The sequence below is a fragment of the Telmatherina bonti genome (assembly GCF_933228915.1).
Source record: "Telmatherina bonti genome assembly, chromosome: 13".
NCBI classification, from domain to species: Eukaryota; Metazoa; Chordata; class Actinopteri; order Atheriniformes; family Telmatherinidae; genus Telmatherina; species Telmatherina bonti.
In genome coordinates, this window is record NC_136611.1 from 6,473,084 (window position 1) to 6,483,974 (window position 10,891).

Here is a 10,891-nt window from a genome sequence, read left to right on the forward strand (position 1 = left end):
GCAGCAGCTCAATAGATTTAGGCATGTAGACGTGGTCAAGGTGACCGGCTGAAGTTTAAACTGACCATCAGAAGAGGGAGAAAGGAAATTTTAAGTTGTTTTGAATGTGGCATGGTTGTTGGTCTGAGTATTTACTGGGATTTTACACACACAACCGTCTCTAGAGTTCACAGAGAAGGTCTGAAGAAGAGAAAACATCCAGCGAGCAGCAGTTGTCTGGACCGGGATGTCTTGTTGATGTCAGAGGTCAGAGGAGGATGGACAGACTTGGAGACCACTGATTCCATGTAAACACCTTCAACCTTAAAGCAGATGGATCAGCAAAGAACAAGAACCAGAGGCTCCAATTAACACAGGTTCCCCAAAAATTAGGCAATAGAAGATTAGAAAAGCATTGCCTGGTCTGATGAGGCTCCACATTTAGATGGTAGGTGATGTGGAAACAGCATAAACGCATGGATCCATCCTGGCTTGTATCAGTAATTCAGGCTGCAGGGGACATTTTCTTGTCCCACATTGGGCCCCTTAATGGCATGGTTTAAACACCACAGCCTACCTAAGTATCACTGCTGACTATATTGATCTCTTTGCTGGTCTGCTAGCGATACTAAGGATCTGAAATGTTGACATTCCCTGTGTACAAGGCTGGATTATCCAATGGGCATTATGGGCGCTGGCCCAGGGGCCCAGACCCATTGGAGGTCCATGTGGGGCCCATGTAGGACAAACATCAGCAGTTTGGACATGAAATAAAATGTATATCAAAGTATAGGTACACCACAGTGTCTAGTGTATTGCTGTTGGTACCACTGGCTGAGAGATGTCATTTCACACTGTATCATTCACAATTTCTACAAGGTTATGTTGTGGAACTGGGCCCCTGGAACACTCTGTGCCCAGGGGCCTGTGCACTTTTAATCCGGCTCTGTCTGTGTAAGACATATCTTTCATATTTAATTTACCATTCATTTCACCCTGTTTTCATTTACGTTTATTATAATGTTTTTATTCATTCATATTTTATAGTCATATTCATATATATGAATATTTAAGACTACTAAAACATGACAAGGTTGCCATTTTGTTGAATCGATGACACTGAGAATTAAAACAGTTTTGGAGTAAAAAGTAGGTCCAACCCATAGACTGTGTATAAAGATATAAACATAGATAAAGATAAAGATGAAGATAAAGATAAAGATAAAGATAAAGATAAAGATAAAGATAAAGATAAAGATAAAGATAAAGATAAAGAATATAAACATCTATGGTCCAAACGGGTACTAGCATGGTGGACTTGATAAAGTTGCGTTTGACGTTTTATTTTATTTTGAAAACCAAAACCGGATACAGAAATCGTTCCGCCACTAACGTGACCACCGCTCGTGCGCTGCCCTTGACTGTCACCGACGCACGTGAGTCTTGCTGTGATGCAAAGCTTTAAACCAGCACCGTAAACCCGGCAGAACTCCACTAAACTGGACTCCAGTTCTTTAAACCTGCTGAAGTCCAACTTTACAGCCTCCGACTCGGTTCGGTAAAAATGTCCGGTACCGGGAAATCTGTCTTGTTTCTCCTGCGGCGCTGTGTCGCAGCAACACGGATAACATTACCGACCAGAAGCATCGTTCAGCACCGGAGCTGGACCTCGGCGACCCGGACCGCCTGTCCCCGGGCTTTCCGTCAGCTCCAGGCCGCAGTGAGGAGCAGCGAGCGCGGCTTCTGCACGAAGGTTTCCCTCCTACTCGTCTGGTGTTGTTTTCTAGCAAAACAAACCCAGAAGCTCTCTCTTTTTATCATCTTTTAAATCAAGCTTTTAATTAGTTCTATTTTTTTTAGACATTCTTTTTCTCTGATTGTCATTTAATATTTTTTATTTAGTGTGTATGTGTGTGTGCCATTGTGGATCCTTATTGGTTTGATGAGTGTTTTATGTGTGTATGTATCTACGTGTGTGTGAAAAGTGAGTTAATGTGTAAGACTTTGGGTAAATTCTATATTTTTGTATGTGAAGGCGGGTTTTTAACCTTGTTTTATTCTTGCTTTTTATTTTGTAGAGCAGTTTGTGCTACTTTTAGATGAAAAGTGCTATAGAAATAAACTTTGATATATTGATTGATTGAAATCTGTTGTATGTAGTTACACTGTTGTTAGTGCTGCTCTGAGGGAGTTTTCCCATCAGTTTTTCCATCTTCTTACTTCCTTGTTATTCAGCTCTACCTAAATAGTAATATTTTAATATTTTCCCAGACAGGAACTCCTTGTGAAGATGATTACCCACCACTGCCGGCCTACCAGTCTGAAACAGAGACCACTAAGGATGTGTACATAGTGAAGGTGAAAGGTCTACCCTGGTCATGCACATCACAAGACCTTCTGCAGTTCTTTTCAGGTGTCTATCTGCAGAAACATTAATCTCTGTCCAATATATTTGTGTGTATATTTTGTTTAAAGGTTGAAACTTTAATGTATAAAAAGAATATTGCTGTTCTTCAGAGTGTCGGATTCGTGATGGAGAAGAGGGGATCCATCTGACAGTGGACAGACTGGGAAGGCCGTCAGGACAAGCCTTCATCGAGATGGAGCACGAGGAGGATGTCAGTAAAGCCCTGGAGAAGCACCGGCAGTACCTCTGTTCACGTTATGTCGAAGGTGCGACTGAATGATTGTACGCAGACTCATGTCAGTTAAACGTAGACCTGCAGCCGGCAGCGTACTGAATCTGATCATAATATCTGCACTCTGTGAGCTGTTTCAGTTCAGGAAGTGAACAAATGAAAACCTCGGCCTTCATTTAAAAACAGTAATGAAAGAAAAAAAATCATTGTTTTTCCTTTTAAAATCCCAATTGGAAAATGGATTTGTGCATTTTCTCCATCTCCCTCTGAGCTCTCCAACTACAACACAATGTTATCTTGATTTTTATCTCATCTTTTACTCCGTCATCCTTCTGTTTCCTCTTTTCGTCTTGAGTTTCTTTGCTGAATACGCCACGGCATGTGTTCAAAACGACTCGTGGGTTTCTATCCGCTTGCTAATGTGTGACTCACTCAGCATCCCAGAAGAAGTTGTCCAGTGTGGTTTCTCTTTGATTCATGGATTTGAGTTAAATATTGCCATATCTTTCACACTTGACGTCTTTTTCCTGGTACCAATGTGTGTTTCTGTGTTTAATTTAGTTGCATTGGTGTGTCTGTAATCTCAGAATGATTCCTCTGACAAACCACGGCACACAACATCAACTTGAGTCTATGTAGATAATAAAAAATAAATATTTATGTTCCGTTTTAGTGTCTGAAGTGACGAACAGCGATGCTGAAGCCATCCTGAAGACCACCGTCCAGGCTCCGGCGAACGACGGGGTGGTGATGCTCAGAGGGCTCCCCTTCTCCTGCACCGATGACGACATTGCACACTTCTTCTCAGGTATGCTACCTGAGCATTTTCAACTATTTTAACTTTAAAAAAAAAAGAGTAACATAGCTCTCTGTCTTTCCAAAATAAGCATGTTATTGTTTTAACCTAAATCAGTTTAAAATCAGACAAATTCTCACCTGTTAAGGAAAATGTTGAACGCTTTCCAGAGGATCTTGTGTGTTTCTGCAGGTTTGGACATCGTGGAGGATGGGATCACCATCGTCAAAGACTTAAAAGGAAGGAATTCTGGAGAAGCCTATGTTCAGTTTTCCTCTCAGGAAGCAGCTGATAAAGCTTTGCAGAAAGACAGAGAGCTCATAGGACACAGGTAGGAAGCTGCAGAAACAGTGCTGCTCATTAAGCCTCAGGAGATGAATGAAAATAAATCTGTTCAACCTGAAGATTTTGATTCAAAGATAGATTTTAAATGTGAGTTTTAGGTCCAAGATGTGCTTATTTGGTGATTAATTCTAATTTTTGTTTCATAATGGAGAAAATTTTCAGGTAAGAACTGAAACAAGCTAACCAGTGAAGGTTGTTGTGGGTAGTGCACCCCCTGCACCACTCTGAGCCCAAACAGGGTGAAAGATTTCTCCACAGACTCTGTAAAAAAAACAACCTTGCATTGTTTTTTTACAGAGTCCGTTTTAGTGTCTGAAGTGACAAACAGCGATGCTGAAGCCATCCTGAAGACCACCGTCCAGGCTCCGGCGAACGACGGGGTGGTGATGCTCAGAGGGCTCCCCAGCCTCCAGAGTTTTGATGCTGAACTGATAGTTTGAACTAAGAGGAGCTGACGGCAGATTTCATACCAAAAAGGACGGAGCGCTAAAAAAGCTATTTGGAAATGAAGCTGGGGTGACAAACACAGGACCGTCTCCTTTAGTTGATCTATTACTTGATCACAGAGAAGATATTTGTCTGCTTTGACTTTGGTCTTTTGCACACCAGAGGAAAGCTCGAGGACCAGTGACCAAAACAGCCAGTTATCCCACCTACTTCTTCCTACTCCTTTTCCAACATATAGATTGTTCCCTTGTGTATATATGTGTGTATATATATATATATATATATATATATATATATATATTTATTTTATTTTTTTTATTTGCGTCACATGTGACCCCTTAATTTTGTTTGCTTTGTCGTTTTATATTCATGTTTGAGTTATAATCTAATTACTGTTTGAAATAAACAATAAACTATACTACTGCATGTCTGCAGCTGCCCCCTAGTGGCGGCAAAACGCCACAACATGCAGCATGGATAGGATGCCAGTGCAGACAGAAACTACTGTCCTAAACTCCGTCCCACTAATCAAATTTTAAATGTCCGTAGGTACAAAATAATTTTATTATTTAAATATTTAAAGTTTATTTATAAAATGTGTTTATAAAATTGATTGATTTCATATACGTTGTCAGTGTTATTTAACCTTTTCTGAGCCAAGGTACATTATTTCCATTGAAAAGATCACAGGGCCACAACACAACCACAAACCGAGAATGTTGAAAAATGAAACTCTGTAGCCAACATTAACAATATTAGGTTGTTCTTGTCAAAATATCTTGAATAAGATGACTTCCTATGGCACACCAGCAGATTTAATAGATCATGTTTGCTTTCATGACAACTGTGGGTGGAGTCAAGGTTTTTTATTTTAACTCCTCCGTTTAGAAGTAATTTAATTGCAAAGTTTGGCATTATAAGGGGCGTGTCCTTTTGATTGACAGGTAGCCGATATCCCGCTGCAAAACGGTAAAGTGAAGCACAACTGCAGTTTCTAGCTGGCTGACAGCGTGATGCTTTAGCCCACTTACCTCCGTTAGCGGGTTAGCTCTTAGCTACAGAAATGATGTCACTGAGGCTCCGCCCATCTTTTCTACAGTCTACGTGTTTTTATTGTGTGTTTGTTGTTGTGCTGTTTGCAGATACATCGAGGTATTTCCCAGCAGAAGGGACGAGATACGTTCGAGTTGGAGGAGGAAGATGAATCAAGATCTTCCTCAGTCTGCCAACAGGAGGACCGTGTTGGCCTCGCAGACCAACCTCAGATCGGTCGCCCCTCAAAGCTCACATGAGCCGATGCACTACGTCCACATGAGGGGTCTTCCTTTCCAGGTTTCTGGAGAAGACATTGTGAAGGTGACCAAACTTAAAAAATGGATTAAATGTCCGATGTTTCATGTCATGTTACTGAAAGTCATCTGTTCTCCTGCAGTTCTTCTTTCCGTTAACGGTGGCCAAGATCCTGCTGGAATGTGGACCTGACGGGAGGCCGAGCGGAGAGGCTGACGTTTACTTCAGCTGCCACAAAGACGCCATGGCCGCCATGTCCAGAGACCGGAGGAACATTGGTACATGATCATGACGTACCTTATGAATAATTAACCGTAAATTTAGACGCGTTTTCTAACCCTGACCTGCTGAATGTGACGTTATTTAGTGGTTGCACTGGTGGGCCTGACTTTCCTTTTCTCTCTGACTGTCTGTTTTCTGAGTTTCTTCCTCACCTGAGCAAAAAAAAAAAAGTCCAGTGAAGAGGTGTGTCTCCACCTTTGATTGGCTTGTTTTGGTTTGAAATTAAGACGGACGTCCCCCCCCCCCCCCCAAAAAGGCTTGGTTAAAAACAAAAGAAGAAGAAATCCAAAGAAAAACTGGAAGCGCTGCATCTGTTTGTGGCGAAGCATTAGAGGGAAAATATTCTGGCTGATAAACATCTCCAGCTTGTGTCAGACTCACCTTGTGTGTCTGAGCTGCTGCTGGAGGCGTCCTGCAGAAGATCTGCAGAAATAAGACTTTTAATCATGGTTTTATTTACATAAACATGTAATTTTTTTTCCCTTAAATTCAGCCCAAGTAGATAATTATCAGGAAAAAGATTAAATGTGAATCCAGAGAAGGAAAATTTGCCATCATAATCTTTCAATTCAGTGAAAATGCTTGAATTTGTTTTTTAAAATACTTTTTATTGTTTGACATTTATGCTTTAAATAAAGATATTTTCCTAAACCTCTTTTTTTTTTTTCCACAATAAGTTAAATAATTATCTAAATGCAGTGATCAGACACAATCATTAAAATGGATTAAAATAAGCTGCTGAAAATTCCCTTGCTGCTCCACCCAAATGAAAAAGTGGTACACCAGTGTAACCAGTGCTAAACATAGTCCAGAGCCCTGGGTATGGACCTGTTCTAATGGTTTTATATTTATTGATCAATGACTGGTTCTTCTTTCCCTTGTAGGACACCGATACATCGAGTTATTCCTCAACTCTCTACCAGACTCTGACTGACGGTGAGAAACACGAACTTGCATCCAGAAAGTCACAACTTCTTCATGGAAAGTCTAAACGTTTTAATTGTGAGATTAGGGCTGGGCGATATATCGAATATACTCCAGATATCGTGGCTAGTCCCCTGTGCAATACAGAAAAAGGCTATATTCCTCATATTGGAGTAGCCTGTCGTCATGCAGTTTTTAGCTTTAGGTTTTCTCCCTCTTCTTCGACTCTCTGCACCGCTTTGCACAGAGAGTTAAATCAAGCCCACCTCGTTACGTACATAACGTGAGCCACGTGCTACGTCATGAGAGGCAGCGTGTAGCAGCTTTTCTAGCAGAGATTTGGTAGCAGTAGCAGCGCGAGTTACAAAACCTGGAGGAAGAAGAATTTGTTCTGAAGAAAAATAGTACAGGACCATCATCTGGCGGTGGTTTGGATACCGGAGAGAGGATGCTGACCAAACAACTGTCATATGCAAAGTATGTCGCTACAAAAGGGAGTAGTACCACAAATTTAAAATGTGTTTCTGCCACTGCTTTAACTGTTCAATAAATACGGTTTTGATCAATTTGCTTCGTTACAATTTCATCCTTTTGGCATGAATGTTTAAAATCAGCATATCTTAATGCAGTATGAACAATTATGTTTTAATGGAGACACAAAATCATCTAACTGATGTGATTGTATGCACCAAAGCATTCATTCAAGGCTAAGGTAAGTATCGAGATATTTATTGTAATATGCCATAAAAATATTGGGATATTACTAAAAGGTCATATCGCCCAGCTCTATATGAGATCTATTAAATCATTTTTATAAAAACACAAACTTTAAAGGGATGCAGTGTAACTTTTGGCCACTAGGGGCGCTAAACCTCCCCACAGGCCAAACGACGCTGCTGCCAGATAAACAATCTCTTCTGTAAATAATAGTTTTGAGTTTGAGATGAAGCAGTAATTCATGTTAATAACTTATTGTTCTTAAATGATAGCATTAGCTTAGCTTGTGGGACACAGACTGTATATAAAGAGATGGATGAGGTCTCCTTGACGTCACCCGTAGCTACAGAACTCCGAGCTTTCTGTAGCTAAAAGCTAACCGAGCTAACCCTGAGATAACAGGAGCTAACCAGCTAACGGAGGAAAGCGGGCTAAAGCTAAGTCACGTTGTTAACTGGCTAAAAAACCACGGTTGTTCTACGTTCTTCTTACTTGAAGCCGGTGATCAGGTACCTGTCAATCAAGAGGACATGCCCCTAAATATGCCGAACTTCGAGATTAAATTACTTTTAAACGGGCGAGTTAGAGAAAAATTCACTCCCCCCACAGTTGTCATGAAGGTAAACCTGACCCATTAAACCTAAAATGGATTTTAGAACCAGGTTGTAAACATGTTTATTTCTGCTGTGAAGTTGGTCTTTTTAATATGGGAGTCTATGGGGATTTGCTCTGTTTTGCAGCCCCTAGCGGATGAAGGGGGAACTGCAGTTTTATGCACTTCACGTAGGCTTCACTTTTTACCGCCGGAGGTTGCCGCTTGGTGGGACATTACCAGGCCAGTTGCTACTGAAATTTCTGGCCTATAAGATGCTACTTTTTTAAGATTTTAACCCTGCAGCTTAAACAATAATGCTGGTTATGTATGAATTTTTACTAGCCAAGATACTAGCGATCGACGTGGTGTTGAAGATGGAAATGGAGCCAGAAATCATCCATTTTTACTCCCATTATCACAGCCGGTGGGAAGTTTGTCATTCTGTATTTCTTCTCCTCTGCAGGTGAACGGCAGCACGCAGATCCGAAAGACACAAAGGATTTTCCTATTTATTCTTCAAACAATAAAACAAACAGATCAATAAACATTCCTGGTGTCAAAGAAAATGTCACTTTTGTCTTGATTTAATAGAATTTAGTAGTTTTTCCCTGTGTCTTTGGCGCAGTCTGGAGTTACATGATTTTTTTCCCCCTCAATCCCCCCATGATACTAATCAGTTCTTATCTGTTAAAAGGCCGTTAAAAGGTAAAGCTGGCTGCGGGGCCTCAGCTTCAGTTTGGTTCTGTAATTCTTTTTGTCATAAATATTCCATGTCTGTATGTCTAACTTTGTACGAAGTGGCTTGAACCGTGATTTTCCCCTCAGGGATGAATAAAGTATCTTTGATTTTTTTGCAGAGATTTTAGTGAGTTGAGCCCAGTTTGATTTATTTTTAGGGAAACTTGTTGAGACATCATGGTTGCTTCGTGCCACAGGTTTGATACCAGAAAAGACGACATGGGAAGACATGAAGTATTTCCTAGTTTTCTTTCAGTTAAATGACACTGAAAATACGGACAGAAAGATGAATACTCCTGCTGGATCGAGGACCAAGGAACTGGCGTGGTCCTGGTTCGAGACTTGGCCGTGCTTCAAGTTTCCTGCAGAACTTTGCTGTTGGTGGAATTTTCTGTGTGAAACTCAAAACCAGAGAAAACTTCTGAACTCAGCACGAAGATTTTAGCTTCAAATCAGGGCTAGAGTAAAAGTTTGTACGCTGACCAGTAGGGGTGGGAAAATCGAATTTAAAAAAAATAAAAAATCAGGATTTTTTGTTTCACAATTTTAAAATATTTTTGTGAAAAAATTATTTTTTTTCAATTAAATTAATTCATTATAAATTTTTTGTCATTTTCATTGGTTCTATTGATCTTTTTACTGGTCTTCTTGGGTGTTATAGCAGCAGAATGATGATCTGGCTACTGGGTTGTTTTCTCCCAACTGAAATCAAGAAAAATGACTAGCAAAAAAGTTTTATAAAAATTTTTTGTTTTTAATCTACAAAAATCAGCAATATTGAAGAATTTTAAGAATTGCAATTTAAATCGAATCGGCACCCAAAAAAATCGAATTGGGACAAAAGCGTATCGTCACATCCCTAATGACCGACCACTTAACCAGGTACAGTTGTTTACACACTTAGATCCAATCGACCAATCATGTGGCAGCAACTCGGTGCATTTAGTCCTGCTCAAACGGAGCGTCAGAATGAGGGAAAACAAGGAGATTTAAGCAACTAAATGCAACTTGCAGACAAATGTGACGGTAGGAAAAAGCATGCTGATACCTGGAGTGTGACAAAGTTTCTGCTCTGTTGTGAAAAAATGTTTGTGACACTCAGCTCTAATTTTCAGATGCAACTGGATTTCACACAAACATTAAAACTATACATGCTGCATAAATGCAGTGGATTGGCCTGAAGGTCAGCGGTTCGAGCCCCACATGATGCAGCTCTGAGGGGGTGGGACATACATCTGACAGCTGGTGGATGGTGGGGGTTGTGTCAGGATTAAATATTTAATACACACACATAATTAACCACTCATCTGACATTCTGGTCCACATTCCTTACCAGTAAACTGTAATGGGATTTATTAGTACTCTTATCAGTATCGACAAGTACTCAGATTATTTAAAAAAAAAAAAAAAAAAAAAAAGTGGCATCGTTGCATCTCTAGTTTTTAGTTTTCAGGAGCAAAAGAGGTGAAATCAGAGATTTCTGCTCCGACTCGTCTGTAATTCTGCATCTTAAAATAAACATTTGTACGCCGTTAAAATCTGGTAAAAGTTTATTGTGGATCTAAGCAGCGCTTCCATCTCACACATTCATGAGCTCAACGAGTGCCTAAAAGGTTTTTAACTAGTTTTCCTCAGCTCCAGATGCAGATAGCAGCAGCACGGGTCCCTTCTGCCAGCAGAGCATCTCAACACGTCAGCTTGATGTTCACACATCCACATGTTGGAGGTTTTCTTTTTCACCTTTTTATTAATGCCACGTTTAACTGATGCAGATTAGCAACACAAACACACAAAAAGAAAAAAACCCAAAAAAACCAGCTTTATAAACTTCCAGCCTTGAGATTGATCAGTAAAACATGTTTACATTGAGATTAGCATAAAAATGGCACACAGGAAAAACTGAATCTGATCTGGCATTTCCTCAAAGCATGCAAACAGAAACCGCAACAAGTATTTATTATAAATGTACTCAACTGATTCTGTGTCTGATCAGTAACTTGGTTGAGTTTTTTCTTTTTCCTCTTTGTTTCTGTGCAGCTGCAGCATGTTGTAAACTCATGACTGGATTTTTGGTGATTTTAACTTGCAGTTCTTTTACTTAAAACTTGTTTCCACCTGTTTGTTTGTGAAGCCGCTGCA

The 10,891-nt window shown here is 40.1% G+C and overlaps 1 protein-coding gene across 2 annotated transcripts; it reads left to right on the forward strand.

Annotated features, from left to right (window-relative positions):
* The first annotated feature begins 1,397 nt into the window (after positions 1-1,397).
* On the forward strand, positions 1,398-8,568 carry grsf1 (G-rich RNA sequence binding factor 1). Of its 2 annotated transcripts, XM_079251861.1 has the most exons (9): positions 1,398-1,732; positions 2,251-2,392; positions 2,497-2,652; positions 3,292-3,426; positions 3,607-3,745; positions 5,349-5,562; positions 5,639-5,774; positions 6,663-6,714; positions 8,478-8,568. In XM_079251861.1, exons 1-8 carry the CDS (start codon positions 1,544-1,546, stop codon positions 6,710-6,712), a joined length of 1,161 nt encoding a protein of 386 aa, XP_079107987.1. In that variant the 5' UTR covers positions 1,398-1,543; the 3' UTR covers positions 6,713-6,714; positions 8,478-8,568. The 2 variants fall into 2 exon arrangements, with proteins under 2 accessions (XP_079107987.1, XP_079107986.1); XM_079251860.1 differs by lacking the exon at positions 8,478-8,568 and having other exon boundaries at positions 6,663-8,399.
* Positions 8,569-10,891: the final 2,323 nt, after the last annotated feature.

Coding starts and splice junctions, on each gene's coding strand:
- grsf1 (XM_079251861.1), top strand. CDS start 1,544: ATGTCCGGTACCGGGAAATCTGTCTTGTTTCTCCTGCGGCGCTGTGTC. Junction 2,653..3,291: donor CTGTTCACGTTATGTCGAAG/GTGCGACTGAAT, acceptor GTTCCGTTTTAG/TGTCTGAAGTGACGAACAGC. Junction 5,775..6,662: donor CAGAGACCGGAGGAACATTG/GTACATGATCAT, acceptor TTTCCCTTGTAG/GACACCGATACATCGAGTTA.